Source organism: Emydura macquarii, unplaced genomic scaffold (assembly GCF_026122565.2).
Source record: "Emydura macquarii macquarii isolate MOO-44397 ecotype Brisbane River unplaced genomic scaffold, CSIRO-AGI_Emac_v2 contig_2531, whole genome shotgun sequence".
NCBI classification, from domain to species: domain Eukaryota; kingdom Metazoa; phylum Chordata; order Testudines; family Chelidae; genus Emydura; species Emydura macquarii.
In genome coordinates, this window is record NW_027132668.1 from 2212267 (window position 1) to 2235763 (window position 23497).

Below are 23497 nucleotides of genomic sequence, written 5' to 3' on the forward strand. Positions count from 1 at the left end.
AAGTGATTTAAATACAGCCATCCTAAATAGACCATTCTTTCTGAGATGAGATCCATAGTAAAAGTGTAGCACTTTGTAAAGCTATGAATCAAAGTGCAAGTAGGAACCTCAGTATGCCGTGTGAGAACCAAGATTCAATCCCTTGTATTTCCTGGTTTCCAAAACTCTAACCATCCTAACACAAATCCCCAGTAGAGAGAGGACTGATGCTGTTTTCACTCAGGCTGGTGTAAAAGAGAACAGAGGCACAGTTTCGGGGTGGTGGGAGGACAGGACGAGGGATGACTCTGGATTCTAAAATACTAGGACAGAGAGGAATGCATCCCAACAGCTAACTGCTTTCAAAAACAATCCATCATTATATAGCAAGACATGCAGTCGCTGAAAGGGGCTCTCCAGAGGCAGTGTTATGAAGGAGAAGAAATTAATACATTTAGAGCTGGTTGAAAAACATAAGTATTTTTCATGAAAATTTTCATGAGAAATTTGTCCTTTTTTGGCTGAAGAATTTAAAAATACATATTTTTTCAACCAACTCTAAATACATTCCACCAGATTATCTCTTGTACTACCTGAATGCCAAAACTTTAGCATTGCTTCATGGTTCTCTCCAAATTCTCATCCAATTGGTGATATTACAGGATTATTCTTCCATAAGGGGTTTCAGCTGCAAGCAACCTGTACTGCTAGGGCAACAGAGAAGACAATGTATTAAGTTGTTTTAATCATGAATTGTCTATGAGTTTCTTTGTTAATTTAGATGCTTACACTTCTCAGTCTAGTCCTGGAGCCAGTTATGCTTGGAAAGCTATATCTAGCCAGATATGGCAGAAGCAGAATTAGTCTTTGGGCCTCATGAAGACTTTGGTGATGAGCTCATGGGGGAGCGAGGGGAGCTGGCAAAGTGAAGAAGAATCTCAGCTTTTTTTTTTTTTTTTTTTTTAAATAAAAAGTAGCTTGCCTTGTAAAGAGCCTTGAATTAGAAATCAGTGCAAACCAATAGGTGGCGGTGAAAGGAAGAAATGGCTGGGCTGTACTTCAGCAGCAGGAGACTTCACAGTCTCTTCCTGACACTTGCAATACTAATCAGTTGACTTTGGGCTGTATCTCAAAGAATTCTCTTGCTGACCCTTTTTCCAGCTCCTCAAACCAGCCCCGTGTCAAGTGGTATCACTGAGGTGAAAATGTGTCTGTTTTCTTTGCAGTGTGGAGGCTTTGCTAAACTATCTCCCAAGCCCTCCCCAAAAATGCTAAATCTGGCTTTGGGCAAAAGTGTTAGAGAATTTATGATTTCTCCCTTGCTGCCCCCTCAGAAGGTCAGAGGGAGAGACTTTCCTCCCCATAGGAAGGGTGCTGGATGTTGGCTGTTAGGAGGAGGAACCTAGTGGAAGGAATGAGTCTCATTTGGTTACTGGAAATTTGGTGTGGGTGCATGTGTGTGTGTGTGTGTGAGAGACAGTTAAGATACACATCATCAAAAGAATGTCCTGGTTATGATTGTACACAAAATACAGGAATAGTACCACTGACTTTGAAATGACAAATATGCTATGGGATGGCTTTAAATGAAATTCTGACACAACCACTGTCAAAATCCTCTTCTGATGCACTTTCTGACACTGGTCTGGTTGTCTTCTGAATTAATACAGCATCAAGCAGAGCCCACGGTTACTGAGAGGAAGCCCTGCCTCCTGATTCAGCCTAGCCCAAGACCCCTGGAATGGCAGCTTTATGATGATTTTAGAATCCCATGAGAAATGGAGAAGATGAGCAGGAGCCAATTTAGTATCAAAGCAGAGGAGGGAAAAGAAAACCCTGTTTGTCAGGAATAAAGACAAACAGCAGGCCCTCTTCGGTTCCTAGCATGTGACTGCAGTGTGCCTCTGTGTAGAATAGCTGCCGCAAAGGCTGCAAAACGGGTATGTATTCATTAATGCCACTCATATAAAATAAACCAAGTGAAGTACATCTCTCTGCTTGTGTGAGTGGGACTTGATTGATTTGCATAATGTGCCCGCAGATCAAAAAATTCACCCAGGGATTTTTCTTCAGCATGAGTTGGTGCCTATTATGCAGCTTTGCAAGTGCAGTGTCACATGGTGAGCTGATGGCACGGTCAAAAGGCATTTATATTGCCAAAGTTCACACAATTCAAGTGTCGGTAACAGGCATGGTGTTTGGTCTGTCTTACTGAGAATCTGAATAGCTCCATTCCAGCCTTGTGTGGTGCCTAGACAGCACAGAGATAGACACTGTATACGTGCTAATAATGTTATTAATTATTATTGCTAATTAAAAAGGACATAATGATTACGCTGGATGTGATACTGAACAACTGACTTGCCTGGTGGAATTAGAGCCGCAACTATGGTGGGGTTATTGGGTATATTGCCAACTTGCTTTGAGAATGTGGGTTTTTTTTACTTTGTATCTGCAATGGCTATTGGAAGACCTGCGTTCCTGCTGCAAATCTGTGCTTTTTTGTTGGTGCAGATAATGCATACTGCTTGGAAGCCTGTGTTAGACCAGAGTTAGCCTAAAAAGGAGACTACATTAATTTACAAACTAGTCATCTAAATCATTTGACTAGATGGAAGCAAAACAGTCACCTGGGACATAGAAGTGAGTTGGGAATATAATTTGCACATTGTGCAATTCATTGCTAGTAAAACTATGGTCTAAATCCTTTTAGCAGAGGCTGGGTAGGAGGTGGAGTTGAATGAAAACAGAGTGTGGCTTATGCATCTAGGGAGCTGCTCTCATGTAGCAGAGGTGAAAGCACTACGGCCACAGCCTAGGTTGCTGTATAACTCAGTTGACTTCAGGAGAACTACAGTGATTTACACCAGCTGAAGATCTGACCCACAAGTGGCTAATTAGTGCCCAATTCAGCCTTTGGGGGCACTGTCAGGTAACTGCATGCACAAATACTTTGGAAAATCTGGCTCTACGTCTATAGTTCTCTATAGAACTTGTTTTAATTAAAGTGCGCAGTATTTTATATATGATCCACTATAGGTCTGCACAAAATGCTCTGCATGACAAAAATATGGCACATGACAATTTTTAAAAAGACACGATTGCTTGCTGCGAAATGCTGTGTGTCTACCATTTTTATGTTGCAGTTTTGTGCATGTGAAATAGCTTATCACTTCCCAGGTCTATGTAATATGGACTATCATTTAAAACAAATGGCTATTTTCCTCCTTTTTATAGCAAAGAAGATGATGCTGACAGAGAACATCTCTGATCATCTTTTCCATAGTACTTTGCAGGCCAACTAAGAACACTTTTCCAGAGTGAATCAAAGTTGGAAAGGAAAAAATGTTTACTTTTTGCTGGATCCTACTATTGTTTATCAAAGGAGCAGAAGTTAGAGAGTTTAATCTGACAGGTAAGATGTCTTGTTGGAAATGTTTTAAAAAATTAAAATATTTGTATTGGCTTGTAAAAATCAATATACATCCCAGCATCATTGTATGATTTTGCATTGATTCTGTGCAAAGCTGTTTGTGAATTACAATTTTTATGCATTTTTTTGTTAAGCACTAATGATGTGCTTGGAACTGTATAAAATGCAAAATTTGTAGCTGCAGAGTTAGCATTGAAAGTAGAGGGAAATTTTTAGTATAATGGAAAAATAAAAACTGGAATTTTGAGAGCAAAATGGAACAAATTAATTGCTGCTGTAACGCCACTGAATAATACATCAGGAATAGATTTGGCTTTTCTCCCTTTCTTAATCTCATCACCATAATTCCTTTCAGTCCTTTGTTTCACCATTCCCTATATTTTATTGGGCCTCATGCTGCTATGTATTAGTGGAATTTCACAGTGCGCTAATTAATTTCACTTGGGAAAGCCGCAGGGTGCCAGCTGTGGTTCCTTTGACATTTTCATTCCTAAGGACAAGCTAAAATTTGCTTCATAAAGAAATAGAAGACTATAATTAGAGATTTTGGGGACTTTTCTGTCAAAAAATCATCCTGACAGAAGATGCCCTTTTCACAAAATCAAAATTTTTCATGGAAAAATGCCTGCTGGGAAGGCTCTTATCAATTTCACTTTCTGCCAGCAGGGGGAAAATGAAATTGACATGAGCCTTTCAGGTAGGCAGCCAGCAAGGCAAAAAATTCTGTTTCAGTTCTCCCCAAAAAAACCCAGAATAATTTGGAATTTCTGTCCTGTGAAAAATTTCAGAGTTTTCATTTTTTGTCAGGAATCAAGACTAACTTTTTTTCTGAAAATTTCTCCCTGTGGCTGGAAATTCTGTTCTCCAGCCAGCTGTAACTGGCCTGTTTTCCAAAGTGGTACAATACCATAATTAGCTGGAAGAGAATATAAAATAATCAGTAAATTCTGTGGAGATAATGTGTCCGTCTGATATGGTAGAGCAAAGAGACAAAGGAAAATGTATGGCTGTTGATTGTTGAGAGCAGTTGGATATGGAAGGCTGCCATTGACATATGCAGTCTAAAGACAATGGCAAGGTATAAAACAAGCGTACAGATAACATAATAATACTTTTTATGTATCCAGCACCTCTCACAATAGGATATAAAGAGGTTTGAAAGCAATGTTTTATCAGCAGTGCTGCGACAGTGGTGAGTATTATTATATCCATTTTGCTGATGAGAAAACTGAGATATAGAGAGAAAACAACTTGCCCACGATCATATGGTTAACCCAGCAGTAGAGATTGGATGAAACTCTTTTTCTTCAAGCGAACACTACACCCATGTGTCCCGGATGCCTCCTATGTGGAATGAAATGTTGTTAATGTAAATTAACTTTTGTATTAAACTCATAAAAATAAGGATGCTTGGTGATAAATCTGTAGTTTAATCCACAACTCATGGTAATGTGTCTAAGGCAGAGGATAGCACCACCCCTGTCAAAGATCTGTGACTTGGGAATTCATTTTATTTACTAATGTATTGGTAAAATCAAAACAGCTGCAACATATTAGCTTGTGTTTGAAGACAAGTGGCCAGATCCTCATCTAGCACAATCAGCACATCTAGCACATCATCAGATCAATCACATCATCTAGCACAATTGTCATCAGTGGAGCTATGCCAATTTACACAAGCTGAAGATCTGGCCCTCTGAGCCCAATCCAATGGTTACTAAAGTCAATTGAAAGATTTCTACTTGTTTCACTAGGAGCTGAATCAGACCTATGAATCGCAGACACTCATTGGTGTTAATTTATACTTATTCACTGTTATTGGGCTAAATTTTCCAAAGTGACTAGTATGGTTGTAGTTATGTTGGTCCCTTGATATTAGAGAGACAAGGTGGGTGAGGTAATATCTTTTATTGGACCAACTTCTGTTGGCCGAAGGTAAAGGCTTTTGAGATACACAAAGCTCTTCTTCGTGTCTGGGTGAGTCTCAGAGCCCAGGCTCCAGCCTGAGTGGGGACATCTACACTGCTATTTTTCGCTCTTTAGTGCAAGCCCCATGAGCCCAAATCAACTGACTAAGCTCTGAGACTCACTGCCACAAGTTTTTTTTTCAGAGACATAAGCTAAGAGACAATCCCTGAGCTATTAGCTGGGAAGATGCTACTTCCAGGCTTAATCCAAAATTATACGACTTGTTTTGCAAAGACTAGGAGCCAAAAGATCTTAAGGACACAAAACAATTAAATAGTCACTCTCTAGAGATAGGGGGAAGGCAGTTGCCAGAAGGCAGACACAGAGACCGATTCTGCTGGAGAAACTGAAGAAGGAAAATCTTCCTGCTGCACCCCCACTGGGGCTTAAAGTAAGATAGACATGTGTGGCCTTGATGTAATGGGAGCCTAGGAAGAGGATGAGGCAAAGGCCCAAGACAGGATATGGTAAGAAATGATGCAGGGGGGCAGCAAGGGGTCTGTGTAGTCAGGCCTTGCTTAAGGTTCCCTGAACCAGAATCCAATGGAAAGGGAGGACCTGGGTTCCCGCACCAGCCCACTGAGGAAGATGGAAATATCCCTGAGAAGAATACAGTAAGGACTACTGAAAACCCCTGGTACCCAGAGGCAAGGAATACTGAGTTCAGAGCTGGTCCAAGGGTTCACCACCCCCGCAAGTGGCGTAGCGCTGTGTCAAAGGGAACGTGGTTCCCATTGGCACAGTGCAATGACGATGGCGCGCAGAAGACAAGCACAGCAGTCGACGGGAGTTATGCAAGTTCTTTGAGTACTTTACGTAACTCCCGTTGACTGTCGCCGAATCGTGGAGGTAAGTGTAGACCAAGCCTCAGCCAACAGGGTAGGCACTGGCCGGTGAATCACATGCTTATAGGGCTCTTTAACTCCACTAAAAAATCACCCCAAATCACTAATCACTTCAAAAATCTTGGTCGTTTTCCTTTGTCTCTCTGTATGTGTGTGTGTGTGTGTGTATGTATATATATATGAAATCTATGCTATATTCATGACAGATTGCACTGCTATTTTTGTTGCCTGCCTTTCAGGATGTCTTCATAAAGGGCCTGGAAGGATTTATCGTGCCATTACTGATGAGGACTTTATCTTGGAATGTGTTTTACCATCCCAATGCTGTACCCACATTTTCAAGAACTCATTTCTAAATAAAAGTGAAGTGCTGTGGTTCTGGCAACAAAAAGATGGAGAACCACTGAAGATTATCAGCAATGAAAGCACTAACCCCACTCAGGAAGGGAATGCACTTTGGTTTAGACCGATAGGGATTAATGCCGCTGGAGTATATATCTGTATGATAAGGTATGTCAGTGTGTCAAAAGGCCTTCCTTGATATACACTTTCACTGATAGCTGAAAATCATAGAATCATGCAAATAAAGGACTGGAAGATCAAGAGGTCCTCTAGTCCATCACCCTGCACTGAGACACAATTAAGTATACCTAGACCATCCCTGACAGAATTTTGTCTAACCTGTTCTTAAAAACCTCCATGCCACTAAACTCTTCCTTTGGTCTGATATATTGAATGTTTTCACTTGACTTTGGTTTCTTTTCTTTGCTGCACAGGGAAGAAATCCCATGTCTCAAAAACATCATAGAGGTTCAAGCAAAGAACAATGCAAATTGTTCGGATGATGGCACAAATGAGCTGTCTCTTCTCATTGAAAAGGGACATTCAATTTCTTGTCCTGGGATACACTGTTACAATCATTTACAAAGGTCACCAGTGACATGGTACAAGGTAACAGTCACTCTGTTCCAAGCATGTGCAAAATAAAATCAGTGCAGGTACAATTTTAGGTTAAATTATTCACTCTTATACATTTGCCCACAATTTCTAGTGAAGCAAATGCAAATTGTGCGCAACTACCTGCTTTAGAGACTTTCGATTAGAGCTGGGATGGAACTGGATTTTCTATTTTGCAAAAAACTCCACAATTAAAAAAAAATGTTCCAAAATAGAACAAAACCAAAAAAATTCTAAACTTCTCATGAAACAAAATTAAACAAAATCATAATTTCAGGTGGATTAAAACATCTTGTTTCAATAAAATTGAAGCATTTCATTCTGATTTCAACCCTTTAAAACTTTTTAAAAATATTTTTATATATTAAAATATATAAAGATTTCATTTTCAAAAGTTATTTCAAAATGAAACATCAAAATGTTCCATTTTAAAAATGTAAAAATATAAAGAAAAAAAAAGGTTTACTTCATTTATTTTCTAAATGAAATTTAATCAAAGTTGGCATTTTTCAAAATGTTTCTGTGGAGATGAAAATGGCATTTTCATTGAAAAATATTTTCTTAAACATTTTCTGACCAGCTTTACTTCAAATGGCCATAAAAATTGGCTCCAAGATAAAATTTGTCAGACAAGGAAGGGATGTTCTTTCTTTTCTACACCGTTTAAAAAAATCAATCCATTCTGTATAAGGTTAAAAAAGGGCAATAAACGGAAATGATTATTTTGACATATTTCTTTGCATTCAGATAACACCAAGTATATTAAGTCTAGATAATTTTCTAAATAGTATATACAGGAGTATACAGTCTATATAGGAATAACTCAAGTTATTGTACCTAACTGTGTATTTATACTATCTATTATTACAGCACTAACTCTACATTCAACCAGGACTAGAACCATTTCTGTAGAAATAGTGACTTTTGAATTTCCTGTAAAAGATGCACATCTTCTATGGCAATTTTTTTCTGGTTTCTTTCTGTATTAAATTTGAATTTCCTTGCTCTGTTCATTTAGGACCTGATCCAAAACCCACTGAAGTCAATGACAGTCTTTCCATTCATTCTGAAGGGCATTGGATCAGGCCTTTATTGAACCTTAATTGTTCTAAAGGATATGTGTATATTTAAGATGTAAAGAATGGCTGGAATTTACAAAAACATTCAGCGTTGATCCAACTGTGCTCCGAGTGAAAGTAATAATAGTATTGCAAACCCCCAGGATTCAAACTTCATGAGTCAGGCCTCAAGAAATCATGAGATTGATTTAAAAATCATATGATGTGAAAAGAAAAAACAGTTTTCCTTTTATTTGTCTTCTGGTTTCTAAGTCTTCAGATCCCACTGGGTTTCATATTTGTAGAGTTTTCTCTGCAGTCATGAGTGTTAGACACCTGCTTTTTTTAAAAAAAAGAGAGAGAGCTGAGATTCTCATGTAATCAACTGACTTCAGAAGCTAGGGCTTTCGAAAACCAACAGACAGACAAACAAATGAAACCCCACACCAAATCTCACGAGACTCACGGTATAATAGACACTGCCATTGACTTCAGCGAGAGCAAAGTTAGGTCAGCATTCAGCTCTCTTTACAATCCCACTTTAAGACTTCAAAAGAGAATGTAATAAATAGCAAAGAAGGGAAAAAATCTAATTGCTTCATTTTCCTTTCTTTTTGTTAGAATGGAATTCAAGTAACACTTCAGAAGTTTAGGCCAGGTCTAAAACTTAAGGATGATAAAATCCAGTTGCTTCCTATCTATAAGCAAGATGCTGGTATTTATGTCTGTGATTACATTTTATTTGACAACAATATCCAGTGGACAATGAGACGAGTAGTTAGAGTAAAAATCATTGGTAAGTAACATCTCAGCTCAGAATAATAAAATATCTGTAGTAACAACTTATTTCCTGTCAGTAAATTAGTGTATCTTTTCTCTCCTGCACTGTTTTTCTTTGTGCTCACATTATGAACATCTTGTCCTCTCTCCCCTTTTGTCATGCTGTCCTCTCCTGGTTCTGCTCCTGCTTCTCTGGCCCTTCCTTCCTTTAGTAGGTCTCCTTCTCCCTCCACAATGCAGTGAACAGTTGACCTGATAGTCTGAGGCCTCATTTACAAAATGGGCATAGGTTGAGAATGTTCAGTCAGGCTATCAGGCCAAATATCATTAAGGTCCTCATTCAAAGCCCATTAAAGTCAATAGATTGCCATTGGCTTCAATGGGCTTTGGATGGAATATTGAATGTTCAGTAATAATATATAATGTACTGTCTGTAACCTAGAATAATTAATAACCTCATCAGAGCTGATTCCATTTTGGATTTACCATAGCCTAAGACACTACAGTAACTTTTTCACTGGACATAATGTCATCTTATCAATTATTATTATTTTATTTTATTTTGTATTGCAGCACAAAACACTGTCCATAAACCAAACATTTTATATCCCAGTGGTGTGAAGACCATTGAAGTAGAACTTGGTAAGCTGGGGCTTTTTTGGGTTCTTTTTCCGGCCTGGAAGGACATAACAATTTAATGGAGTATTGATATATCACTGGATGATTGATAGAAACCAGTTTTAAGAATGTCTGAATCTTAGGTCCAAAGTTTTATATGGATCTTATGTAAAAAACTAAGACAGTATATTGGCAGTATATGCCTTTGTTGGTATCAAAAGGGAAAAAAAAAAAAAAAAAAAAAGCAATAAGTTGTATCTGAGCCCTGCAACCCCTTTCCCATTTGAATTAGGAGAAAGACTTTCCAATGACTTCTGTAAACAGTGTTTCTATTTTTCCTTTTAACAGGAAAACCTCTTGAAATGGAATGTAAAGTATTATTTGGCTTTGAAAAGGATTTTTTGCCTGTGATAACTTGGTACAGAGACAACAAAGAAAGTAAAAGGGAGCCACTTGTACAGAAGCCAACACGGTAAGGGGGAAGAACAACCAAATAGAAAAGCAATGTCTGGGCAATTGGATTTGCCATTATCTTTTCAAATGCTCCATTGATATGGGGACCAAGCCCCAGACAGCTAAGTGATACCCACACCAATGTATCTTAGCCTGCCCTGAGAGCAAACTGTCCTTTTCCACCCACTGGGTAACAATGCAGCATATAGGGGGAAATAAGGCAAAAACAGGACTTGTAAAAAATATTACAAAATATTCCCACTTCGTCACAGACATCACAAAGGGAATGATAAGAATGTTATCACCTCTTTATTTGTGTACTCATGGACTTTTGTGAATTGTGTGAATGAATAGTATATGGATGAGAGGAGTCTTTTTCTGTTTAGGATTCGTGCAGAAGGATTAGAAGGAGAATCATTTGTTCATGTTGCCAGACTCAGGGAAGTTACTGAAAGGGACCTCCACAGCAACTTCACCTGCTTTGCCCAGAATTCTGTGGGGAACTCGACAGGAGTCGTCAAGCTAAAAAGGAAGGAAAGAGGTAAAACCAGAAGAGGTCTGACTATGCCTCATAATGAGATATCTTTTGGTCACTGTCACTAATATGCTTGTCATTGTTGATGCCCTCTACTTTTCAGTAATTTAGAGGGGTTGCTTGAAGCTGAATGGACATTTTCAGAGCACCACTTACGTTGAGGAGTCTATTGTGGAATCAACTGCCAGATCAGAACCTGTCAGCCCCAATCCTATGGTCAGCTAAAAACATTGGAATGGTTTCCTTGTTACTGATCCGACCATTCGACCACTGGGGTTTGACCTGCCTAGTCACCTTTGGACTCTCCTGAACACGTTCCAAACTGGCCAAGGAATATGTGCAGCTGACCTCTACACATGGGTCTGTGAGACAAACCACTTTGTCAATGTGGCCTTTGTCAGTCAATGACGCATGTTGTCGATGAGTGTCAACTGACTAGATTTCATGGTGGCCCTAGGGCCCTTTATTCTGCTGATGAAGCTGCTGTTGGACAGCTTGGCAAGCGCTGCAAATGCTAGAAAAGTCATCAGAGTGCACTTCTCAGGCAAATGATCATAACTGGCATTTGGCCTTTTGTTAATTTCAGCAGAGGCCAAGGACTGATTGAGCATGGGAACTGATCTATCCTTTCCTTCCAAAGATGGTTCTTCTAGTTCACAATGGAGGCACATTGGTGGAGAAGAGTAGGAAGTCTACACCATCTCTTTCCATACTGTACAGTTCCTTTTTGGTGGATAACTATAGTTTTTCATCTTCAGGGCTGTCCATTAGACAACTTTCCAGACTATTAAATGCACTGTTGGCTATTTTCTAAGACAGCTAGAATCGCTCTGCATTCCTGCACAGATCTGCTTTTGACACTGTCACCAAGACATTATATATTCTCTTGAATTTCCATGCTATGCCTGGGTCACAATGTTCAAAGTTGGACTTCGATCCAGTTCCACACTTCCTTAAAGTTGGCAGGCAGGCAGGAGTGAATCTTGTCAGTCATTTTAATCCCCATCTCTGATGGTGTGTACCAGCCTCTTGCCAGAGGGGGAGCCCTCAGCTTCCTGAGTGGCCAGAAACGCCCCTTCCCGTCACGCATGCTGCACCCACCCTGGCAGGAAGCGGGCGTTAAAAGCCCAGCAGAGATCTCAGAATGGGGCGGGACAATAGAGGAGAGAGACTCACTCCCGGAGCCTGCCGGAAAGGATGCAGCCTTGCATGCCCAGAGGGGCTTCAGTACTGCTTTACTATTTAGCACTACTGTTGGTTGAGCCCTGCCATGCCCAGAGGGGCTTACGGATTGCTTTGCTGCGAGGCAAAGCTGTTTGCTGCGCCTTGCTGTGCCTACAGAGGCTGCAGGACCGCTTTGCTGCTCAGCGTTACTGTTTGTTGAGCCCTGCGACGCCCAGAAGGGCCTCAGGACCGCCTCCTGCTCAGCCCCAGGGAATTGCTGGGCCCCACCCCTCTGGGGAAAACTCTTGAACAACGGCGTGATAGGCAGCCAGAGGCAAGGCATGACACTTCAGGGTCTGCATGGGACAGGAGTGTACCAACACCCTCCACTTGTCTGGGGGGGGGAGCCCGAGGCACTGTCGGTCATACCATCCCTGATATTAGCATTTCCTGTAAATGTCGCTATTATTTTGGAAACACTGAATTTTAATAACAATAATTTTGTTTCAACAGCACTTTTCATATACATATTATATGGTGCGATTGCAGTTCTAGTTGGACTCCTGATGGGCAGTGCTTTTGTTTACCAGCATTGGATCGAAATAGTGCTGATGTACCGAAATTACTTGGCCAAGGATGAAACTGTAGGGGGTAAGAAAAATAGAATCATGATACAATGTTATTTTACTTCAGTTTTTCTATTGTCATTTGAAAGGTCTGTTAACCATTTACTTTAATGTCTTTGAAGTCAATGGGAGACTTTCTACTGACATCAGTGGGGTTTGGATCAGGCTCTCAGAGAAGCCGGAACGCAAGGGGCAGCACATATTTACTGACTGAAGTCTTACAATGAGCCATTTACAATAGCAGTAATTTAGCCAGGGAAAATCAGAGTAGGAGACAGAGATTAGGCAGAACCCTGTAGACAGAGGAGTGAAGTGTTGCCAATATTTTTACAAGAGGTTCCCACAAGAATTTCTCCCTTAGCCTGTAGGTGCATGTGCTTGCAGAGAGTTGGGTGAGGAAATGGAGACGTCTAATCATTTATTTTCCTATTTAATTGACATGATTTCTCATAAACATAACCAAGGAGGGAGACAACATCACTTGGCAAATCAACTTATCAGGGCACTTATGGAAATATTTATATTTTCTTCCTAAAGAAATACATGGAAAATGTTGATCATCTGGCATAGTGATCAACTTCTATTCATGAATTTGCAAAAACACCAACAGGCCTCCCCCAGGTTGGGCTAAAGCACTGTACAAATGTAATGCTGCAAGGAGCTTACAAAGCTGATTTGCCATGTAGGGGTGGAGGAGTCTGGTGATTTCTACTGACAAGATTTTTTACTAAAAAAAACACCTGACCCTTGATACAATCTAGCCTATTTAAAAGGCATTTAATAAATTGCTCTTCAGAAAGTGTTTTGGTGATAAGTCACATCTGGCCAGGGTGATTTGGGAAATCACTTAAAGCCTCCCTTCTGTTTGGTGGCAAAATTTTCATGAGGGCTGTGACATTTCTCAACAGCATCCCAAAACTCTCCTACAAAAGAAAGGAACCGCCAAATATTGTGGCACTAATGTAATGTTTGCAAACCATCGCCCTGCTCAATTTGCTTGTTCCTTATATCCCTGCCCATTAATTTTTTATCCTATCCATTTAGTTTGTAAGCTTTTTGGCCCAGAGACCGTTTGTAGCACAGACTGTTTGTAGAGTGCCTAGCACAGTGTGGGCCTGATCTCAGTTGCTATCATAACAATATCGCCACCACCAATAATAATTGTAAGGAGCTGTGGTTTTATAATATGGCTGCAGTGACCTCCACTGGTGAAATGAGGAAATGCAAACTTCTAGTGCAAAGGATTCTTTACCGTGACTATATTTTTTAGTATTCAAGATTTGCAAAGGGACCGCAACTCAGCGTCCAAATCTGTGAGTTGAAATTTGCATGCCTACACATTTTGCATGCACTCTTTCTGAGGTCTAAATTTTGAACATGCTGAACTCAGCTGTAGTTGCACAAATTGTAGTTACGTGCACAAGTAGTTTTCTAGTGCTGCTGACTGTGCCTCACTTAGGACATATGATCTGTTCAAGATCACATAAGGAACTATGGCTCAGCCTAGATTAGTAATGGTAACCTTTCATATAGGGCTGGGTACTGCAAGGTGCTGAGCACTCTGTCCTTAATTCAGTAAAGCATCTCACTGCATGTTTAATTTTAAGCATATGATTTGTTCCATAATTCAGTGAAGCCAGCATCTTGCAGAAATGAGCCCCTATCCAGTGCTTTTGCTCTGAGCACTAGGCAATACAGTCGTTCACAGCTCTCCCCAGCTGTCCCCAACATCCATTATATCCTTGCCCATATTTAATCATTAACCTGTTCAACTGTTTACCCCCAAAAAGATTGTTTTAAAAAAAGAAATACTTGTTACATTTGTATTTAAAAAATAAAAATATATCTGTGTATAGGCTATAGCTAAAGATGGGTCCAAACTAGAACCCAGGACTCAAAGTTTCTCAGAGTCTGGGAAAGTTGGGATCTGGATTTGAAATCCACAGCTCAGACCTATATCTTTAATCAGATGGAACCAGAACTCAGAAAATAAATAGCTCCAAAGTTTGAGGTGGTGTTTGGATCCTGGCCTGAACTTTGCATCTTGCACCCATCTCTATCTTTACAATAATGCATGGATTTTTTTTTTGTCTAGTATTGTATTAAATCAGTGGTTCTTGAACTTCATTGCACTGCGGCTCCCTTCTGACAACAAAAATTACTACATGACCCCAGGAAGTGGGGACCAAAGCCAAAGCCCGAGGGCGTCAGCCCCAGGCAGGGATCCGGAGGGGCGGCGAAGCCTGAGTCCAGCTGCCCAGGGCTGAAGCCTTCAGGCAGTGGGGCTTAGGCTTTGTCTTCAGCCCTAGACCCCAGCAAGTCTAACGCCAGCCCTGGTGATCCCATTAAAACAGAGTCCTGACCCACAGTCTGAGAACCATTGTATTAAATAGTGGATGTGTTTTTATGACAACATGGTGTGTAAGAGAGATGGGTTTTTACTTGCAATAAAATGCACTGCATTTCAGAAGCAGCTTGTGCATTGGAAAGTGCCACCTTTTTCTTGAGTAACATCAGCCTTTTATGTGATATGAATGAGACCACTGCATACAGAGCAAAACAATTGACTCAGTCTCTAATATATGCAATTTAATGGGAAAGGTCTTCAACTGGCAACTTCTTCAACTGTCTTCAACAGCAGAGGATGTCACTTGTTTTTTGCATGTTTTATGAAATGAAGCAAAGGGCCTGATTTCCACTGCTTTGCCCCTTGTGTACTCATTTACAGAATGGTAGCATTTTGTACTCACTTTGGCTGTGAAAGTCTACAAAAGGTGCAAGGCAATGGAGAAGCAGGACTGATCTGGAATTACTGACTCCACTACCTGATTTGACAATTGTTTGCTATTCATCAAGTGTATTCAGCTAAATAAAACATGTATATACTGTGACTATAATGAGAATTTAGCATTAGCCAAGGTGATAGGTACATCAGAAATACCTTAGTTAGATTAGATGATCTGCAGATTTTTACATTTATTTTTTTTAGATTGCAAAGAATTTGATGCATTTGTGTCTTATGCAAAACAAGACTTCTTTGGAAGGGATTCAACTTTTCTTAATGAGGAACAGTTTGCCCTAGAGGTCCTTCCGGAGGTGTTGGAAAACAAATATGGATACAAACTGTGTCTTCTTGAAAGGGACATTCTTCCAGGAGGAGGTAAGATACCATCTTATTTGTGGAAAACATCAGAAGACATCCCTCCCCCCAATGGATTTTAATTTTCAAAAGCCTTATTCATCCAAAATACCAACCATGTGATTTGGTCATGGAGCTTCCACTGACCTTGCTAGGTCACAACCCTTAGAGTTTAAGATATCTCATTCATACAGAACTTCAGTGTGGTCACTGGGGGCATATTAGGGTGGGGCAAAGTTCATTTCAATGTTCTTAAAGGACCAATACACTTTTTGCATAAGCATTTTTGTACCAAGAGATTTGCTTGGCAGTAAAGCTAGAGCTTGTCATAAATTTTCCAATGGAACTATTTTCCATTGGAAAATGCTTAGATTAAATTGAAACATTTCATAGGAACATATTGATTTTTGTCAAAATTTTCAATGGGAGATTATTTCAATATTTTATTTAGTAAGCTTGAAACAGTTAATTTTGATTTTATCATTTTACCTTTTCTATTACATTATATTTTATAATATAATATTTAAAAATAAAAATATGCAGACTTTTATATGCTATATTATAGATGATAATATAAAAATCACAACCTAAAGACAAAACAAAATATTTTGGAATATTTCATTTAACAAAAAATGCCAGATTTTTATCTATTTCTCTACCAGAACGTGAGACAAACGCCCCCTCCATATTTATATTGCAATTTACTTATATTATTCATTTATCCAAATTTTTAGCATGTATTAAGAATGTTTTGCTATCTGTCAGATGCCACTTTTTTCAATAAAAAACAAAATCAGTGTAGAAATACTGGATCAAACTTTCCACCAACATAGACAGACTCCATTGATTAATTTGGCCCACTGTAAGTAGCTTTCAAAATTTTTTCCTACCTAAATTCTACTTATAGTTAACTAAAGGGAAAAAATAATTTGCCTAGACAATTTTTTAAATCTTCAGATGATTTGTTCTGGCATTTTTCAAAGGTAGGTTTTCTTTATATAGAACCAATGCACAGTAATTCACAAATCCCATTTTTCTATTCTCAACAAATTCATAACTTCAAGAGCTGGCTAGAACTTTCTAGAACTTTCCAGAATCCCCCAAGTGAAGCAGGGGAATCATACAACTTTACACATTCTGTCATGTTCTTTTAAATATCACCTTATCTGAAGTAACATAACAGAAGAAAGTATCTCCCAATGTCAAGAGGAAGTGGAGAAAATATTCATCTGCAGAGAACTTCCATGCAACACAAAGCAATACAATAAAATGCCTTCAATAAGTAGAATAACAGAATCACATAATCGAGAAGTTACCTAGTTCACATCCGTCATGCTGAGGCAGTAGCAGTATTGTGGGACAGTTCATACGGTTAATTTTGATCCATATATAATTAGGTTAACTATAATGAAAATGCAACCTTTGGGGAAAAACAGCCATTCTAAGTATCTTCTAGATGTGTGCTACTATATCACTTCAGACTGTGCATTCATCAGCTCTCATGAGTTAAACAGGGTTGTGTCTAGTCAGTACATGAATGGGAGGCCTCCCAGGGAAATCACTTAGGTGCTGAAGTAAGTGGTGTTGGTGAATCAGTAGATGACATTCTTCCCTTTGGGGCAGAACTGAAACAATGCTCCAGCAGGGTGTTAGGGGAAACTGTACTGTTGTCTTTTGGGTGAAACCTAAAAGCAAGAGGATCACTTAGAGCTGGTTGAAAATTGGGTTTTCCATCATGTGGGAAGTTCCAATATTTAAAAATTTGTTTTCATCCTAAATCAGGATGAAATACCAATTTTTTTTTCAGAAGGGAAAATTCTGAAAATCTTTGATTTGGAAATTTCAAAACGTTTTGTCACATCAACATTTCTAAATCAAAATATTTTGTTTTGGTTTGTTGAACTCAATTGAAACATTTGCGATTGGCTTGGTTTGACATTACTAAGTGTCCCCCAGAGCTGTTATGTTGCCTCAGGGGAGTTGCAGTTCAAGTGCCATATGCCTCTTTTCTTTCTAAGAGTCAGACTCTTTGGATGGACTGGCATGACGCACCAAAGTTACAAAACTCCATGATACACTACATTGGTTCAACTGAAGGGGAGATAAGCTTGCATCATCGGAGATGTAGTCTGGTAGGAAGCCGAGCCCATAGGGGAGAAGAGGGACATGAGGCATCCAAACTACACCTTCCATGAGTCACTGCGGCAGCTCAAGTGGACACGGATTAATTTTGAACTGACCCAAAACAAAACATTTTGATTTGGTTCAACAAACCAAAATGTTTTGATTTGGTTTGACACCAAATATTTTGTTTCAATATTTCTGATGGAATAGTGAAAAATTTCAGCAAAATTGAAATTTTCCCTGCATGAAAACTACATTTTCTGTCAAAAAGAAATTTCAGGGACAATTTTTTGACCAGACCTAGTAACCACCACTTGTAGTCACTAAAGAGCCCATGGAACCTGTGCCAATTTGGGAAACCTGTCCATGTACAATTTCTGAGATCTTTCTGGAGGCAGGAGCCCTTTTTTATGTCTCTCTGTCAAATGGCAGATGCAATTTTGAATGAGGGGTTTCTTTGCCTTCTTAGTTGTTCTTTTACCTCCATGTCGATCTGGAATTCCCAGGGTTAGCAACACAGGCTAAGAACAAAGGGTCATTGACTTAAGTGCTCTCCCATTGACATGGCACCACCCTCGACAATAAGCTGGCTCCTGCCCAAGAGAACCATCTGTGCAGGTGGGCTCATAATGAAGTAATAGATCACCTGGTAGGGGATTTTGATCACCTGATGAGGCGGATCAGGAAATCACCTGATAAAGGCTGGAGATTATACAGGAGAGGGTCTCTCGGCAGCTATTTTAGAGGGGAAGGGAGAGAAGTGAGAGTAGACTTTCATGTTCTGGATGAGAAGCCACGTGCAGGTGCTCAGGGGGGGAGAGGAAACATTCTGGACACCTAAGAGGCCTCTTGTCTATGCTTAAAGAACCCTTCAGAGCAGTGTTGAAACAGAGGCAGGTAAACCTATGTGTGCATGTGTTTATTATTTTGTCTAGATCCATTTATCTTTCATGCTAAGTAAGGAGTAAACTGTATTTAGAATGCTGTGCTAAGACGGTGTACGTGTGTGTCCATTGTCTTTGCATACCCTTGAAGAGGAAAACCATAAATCAGAAGGGCAGCTCACCCCTTCATTGGGACCCTGGGGAATGTACAAGAACTGCTAGGGAGACCTGCAGGAGATGGCACTAGTTTCAGGGTTAGGCCATTGGACTGCAGGGTCCCCCCGTCACAAGGGATGGCTGACGTGAGATCTGCACCAGACTACGTGCCTTGGAAGCCCATGGCCAAGGACAGTATCTAAACTCTGCCCAGCCCCCAGCAAGCTAAGGGTACCTGGGAGTCAGCACTGGGATCCCTGCACAGCAGTCTGGGAGTGACCACAAGGGGGCGCTCAACCAGCTCTTTGACTGCACTTCTGAGAAGGATGAACATGTTAGCCCAGGTGTCCTGGCCAAATTAATTGTGGAATGGCTTTCTGAATGCGCCTGTAGTTTCAGTTGTATTCTCTTCTTCACGTGAAGTAAGTGGCGTTGCTGTGTGCTGTTAAACAGCTGCTGTTTTACTCCAGTAGTGACTGACTGCATTTACATGGTTATTAACATGATTATATTTATATTTAATTTTTTAAAATGTTTTCAGTGTCTGTGGCTGAAAAGCCCAAAGTGTAAGATAGTACTAATCATTATTTCTTTTTCAGCTTACATTGATGATATCGTAACAGCTATTAAACAAAGCAGGCGAGCTATAATTATCTTGAGCCCTGGCTATGTCAATGGACCCAGCATCTTTGAACTGCAGACAGCGGTGAACTGTGCTTTAGAAGATAACACGCTAAAACTGATTTTAATTAAGTACCAATCTTTCCAAGAGCCAGAGTCTTTACCTCCAATAGTGAAGAAAGCCCTTAAAATTTTACCAGTGGTTACCTGGAAATCTTCCAACTCTACCTCACCAAACAAACAGTTCTGGAAATACATGCAATATCACATGCCAGTGAAGAATATCAGCAGGTTAGGGGAAAATAGTCTAAAGTTTTTTTCCAAAGGCTACTTTGCATGTATATCAATAGCAGAAAAGCCACTGGGAGAAGTCAGCAAACTAAGAAATAGTGAAATGATTGTAAAAGAACTTCCTATATCTGCTACCACCTGACCACAAATTTAAGAGCTCATCATCTTTTGTCTTATTGATAGCTCACTCTAACATAAAGTGAAAAAAACTCCTATAGTGTGACAACCCTAAAGTTTTCAGTAAAGTCAAGCGGAACTGGATGCAGCTGTGATATGATATGTCTTTCATTCCTTATTATATTTAATATTTATTATTGTCAACAAAGTTGTACCCAGAGACCCCAGTAAGAATCTGGGCCCCATTGTGCTAGATGGTATACAAACATAAGACACAAGAGTTTGCAGTGTAACAATGTCATTAATATAGTAATGGTAATATATAGAATAGTAATAGTAATAATATCATAATTCCTTTTCTAACTACTGTATACTTGAAAGCATAAAGTGGTATGGATGGGACTTTCATTTGCCTACCTCTGCTGTCATTAAGTCATTGGTAAAGCTCCCAGGAACAGAATTAAGCCTAGGTTGACCATGTTTGAAGTTCCAACCCTGGACTTTTTTTTGGATGTGTTCTTTTGCCCTGATGTTGATAATAACGATACACCCGTTTGAAAGTCTTGCTCATTACGTTGTGTTTTCATTTGATGTTTGTTTTTCTATTTTTCTTGAAAAATTAAAAAAAAAAAAAAAAGAATCCAAAGGAATTGTGTAATGTAACTTTTCCTGTGCAGTCCAGAGGGAGCATTCTTAGCTCAGATTGCTCCTTTCTGTGGGAAAAATCATGAGAGAGGGCCTGGGGAGAGGAACCCTCTCTGAGGATCCCCTACATGCCTATGTTGGGATGAGCGGGTTGAGGTTCTCCTCACCCATAGAGTGGGGTGAAATTCCATCCCTGAATGTTGAGGATCCCCCAGAATATCTTCCAGTTGCTTCCCCCAACCTACCAGCATCCCCTCACTCTGTCTGAATTTTGCTTTGATCTGTTTGCTCTTCTCATGCCCCAGTCTCATCCAGACATTAACAGCACTGACTGATCAGGTGAGATAGCAATACAGAGCTGGGTGTCAACACCCTACTGAAGATGCCTCAGCCTGTACCACCTCACTAACAATACCATTGAACAAGAGGGGAGGCAAATTGGAACCCAGTGAGGCTGTAGGATACTATTATTTTAGGGGCATTCTGATAATTCTTGGACTGGGGGAAAGAGCATTCTACTAGCTTGGAAGCATTTCACTCACACAGATGCACAGACACCATTGACTTGGTGTCCAGAAGTGCTGAACACCCACTGGTCCCACTGAAGTTGGTGGGAGCTATGGGTGCACAGCAGCTCTGCCAATAAGGCCACATACCAACAGCCCTATTGTCACAGTTACCAGGCTAACTGTGCCTCTGAACCCTCCTGTCCTCTTGGAGTAAACCCCCCTTTCAGATCTCAGGCCTCAAGCTGTTACCTTCCTCAAGGTGGAATCACGCGATTCTCCCACTCACGCAGGGCTGTAGGCAGCAGTCACTAAATGCTAATCATAGTTACTGCAGCAGGTCTGAAGTTATCTTCAGTTCCTGTTTTTCTGCTCTCTCTGGGGTAACGACAGATATCCAGCAGCCAGACAGCCTTGATAAAGGAAGAGTATTGTTTATCTGGAACCAAAGCCGCTAAGAGAAAACGCGTCTTAAATCAATAAAAAGTTTCTACAGTCGCCTCCCATTCCCGGGAAGCCTGGGAAGGCCCCCAGCTGCTTCAGGCACGCCTGCAAGAGAGTCTTTATTCCATGACAGTCTGTCCACCCCAGAGACAGTTCACTCACAACTCCCTCCAGAGTCTCGCTCTCTCCAGAGAAAGTTGTCATAACTGGTTAGCGTCCCTTTGGTCTCTTGCTCCCTTCATTGACACAACAGCTGTGTAACTTTGGGCTGGCGCCTGGAAGTCATCCTTAGCACTGATAGCGCAGTCATTGTCTTAACTGCCTCCCGAGTGTATGCTGGGAAACTTCTTCACTAGAGACATTGTGTTGCCTTCCTGCTTTTGTTCCCAACAGCCCCCCACTGAGCCAGATGAATACAGTACTACAGGAAAGTCTGATAACTCAGTATAGGGATATACAGTACCTCTGCCTCACCGACCAGGTCACATACAGTGTACATCAAATGATTACAGTTCAGTATTCTTAAATTACTACAGAGCAGCTCCTGGGCCACCACACCTACTACCTAGACGGGGGCGAGCAGGTTGTTGCTGTTGCGCCCCATGAATCTCAAAACTCTGGCAGCCAGTTTTCCCAGCTAAAGGTTGCCTAAAAATGGATGTCCATAGCATTCCTTAACCCGAATCATTAGCCAGCATTACCACAGACTTAGAAAGCTCCATGGCAATGGTAAGCAATACCAAAAGGACAGGGAGTAGATATTTGCAGACTATCACCTTTTTTCTCTCTCTCCCACAGTCACTTTCCTCTTTTTTCTTTTTCTTTTTCTTTCTTTCTCATGTTCCTACTTCACCCCATGCCATGCAGGAAGTAAATAAGACCTGCAGGTTATTGGGTCTGTGCGAAGGGAAGAATCAAATAGTTCCAGTGGAACTTGGCCTAGGCTCATAAAGGACCCGTGGTTTTGTTGTTGTTTTTTTGGTGGGGGCGGGGGAGGGAGGTTGTTTTACTATTATTTTTAACTTCTCGCTCTTTCCTTCTGCCAGAGGGCCTTAGACTTCTCTTTTCATTGTCCCAAATGGTGTGTTTGGAGGCCCTGTCTACTGATCCAAATGATGCATTTGGGGCCTCATTTACTGCCCCAAATGGACCAGTCAGGGCTTCAATTAGTGGCCCATATGCTTTATTTGGGGGCTGCATTTAATGCTCCGAACGGACCATATGGAGCCCCCTTTAGTGCCCAAAATAGGGTATTCAGGGCCCATGCTTTGTAGATTACATTGACAGCCACATCAAAACGGAAAGGTATTGCAGATCTAATTTTTGAGAAGTTGAAAAATAAGATGGCTACAGGGGACAAAGCCATGATAATGAAGCTAACATGACTGCAGCATACAAAAGGTGTTCCAAATTGACTTCAGCAGTCTTTCATCCTATGTGCTGCCCACTCCCTGATTTGTTGGAAAAGCTGCTACGGTGATTTTTCCCTGTGAGTTTCTATTTTCTGGAATTGTTCAAAGATTGTATAGCCTGTTCTCTGCTGCTGCTGTGGTTGGGATGTGTTGAAAATAGCATATTAGCATTACAGTAAAACGCCAAAGGAAGACAAGATGGTCAGGAAGAGTAGAGGCAATGCATCTACTATGAAAGCGTGTTGGGGGTATTCTTGATACTTTAAATGAGCTCAAGGCGTCACACAATCTTATTCCAGAACTTAAGTCACAAGCGGACTGCTTACAAATGCATATTTCAGAGTTTTCACTTTTTGTTTTGGTTGAGCTGTGGTATACTTTCTTGTCATAAATTAGCATTGTGAGCAGAAAAACTGCTGATTTCAGATCTTGATAGTTGAATGACTCATTGGTTTAGATGATGATCTTCAACACGCTTCATTAAACTTATAGTGGGTGCCCCATAAATACCTCAATGGCAACTGGCTTACAAGGCTATCCTGTTTCTGGTATGTACAGGCTGATTCACCAAAGAATATCACGTGAGCTATTAAATAAAAGCCAGGTTACGGTGGTCATTGATATCATTGTGAAATGTAGGCACAGATACTACGTAAGGAGTTATATATGTATGGTGAAAATATGTTTCACAAGTGTCTATTAAGATAGAGCTCACAGATAGGTTTCTGCCAAACAAAGGATA

General features: G+C 40.4%; 1 protein-coding gene across 1 annotated transcript; it reads left to right on the forward strand.

Annotated features, from left to right (window-relative positions):
- The first annotated feature begins 3284 nt into the window (after nt 1–3284).
- Nucleotides 3285–20303, forward strand: IL18RAP (interleukin 18 receptor accessory protein). The gene is given in 11 exon segments (XM_067563526.1): nt 3285–3394; nt 6465–6735; nt 7002–7176; nt 8862–9036; nt 9594–9662; nt 9987–10110; nt 10478–10632; nt 12304–12441; nt 15406–15576; nt 19319–19660; nt 19663–20303. Coding segments are annotated over 11 exon segments (1758 nt in total). The 5' UTR covers nt 3285–3324; the 3' UTR covers nt 19731–20303.
- Nucleotides 20304–23497: the final 3194 nt, after the last annotated feature.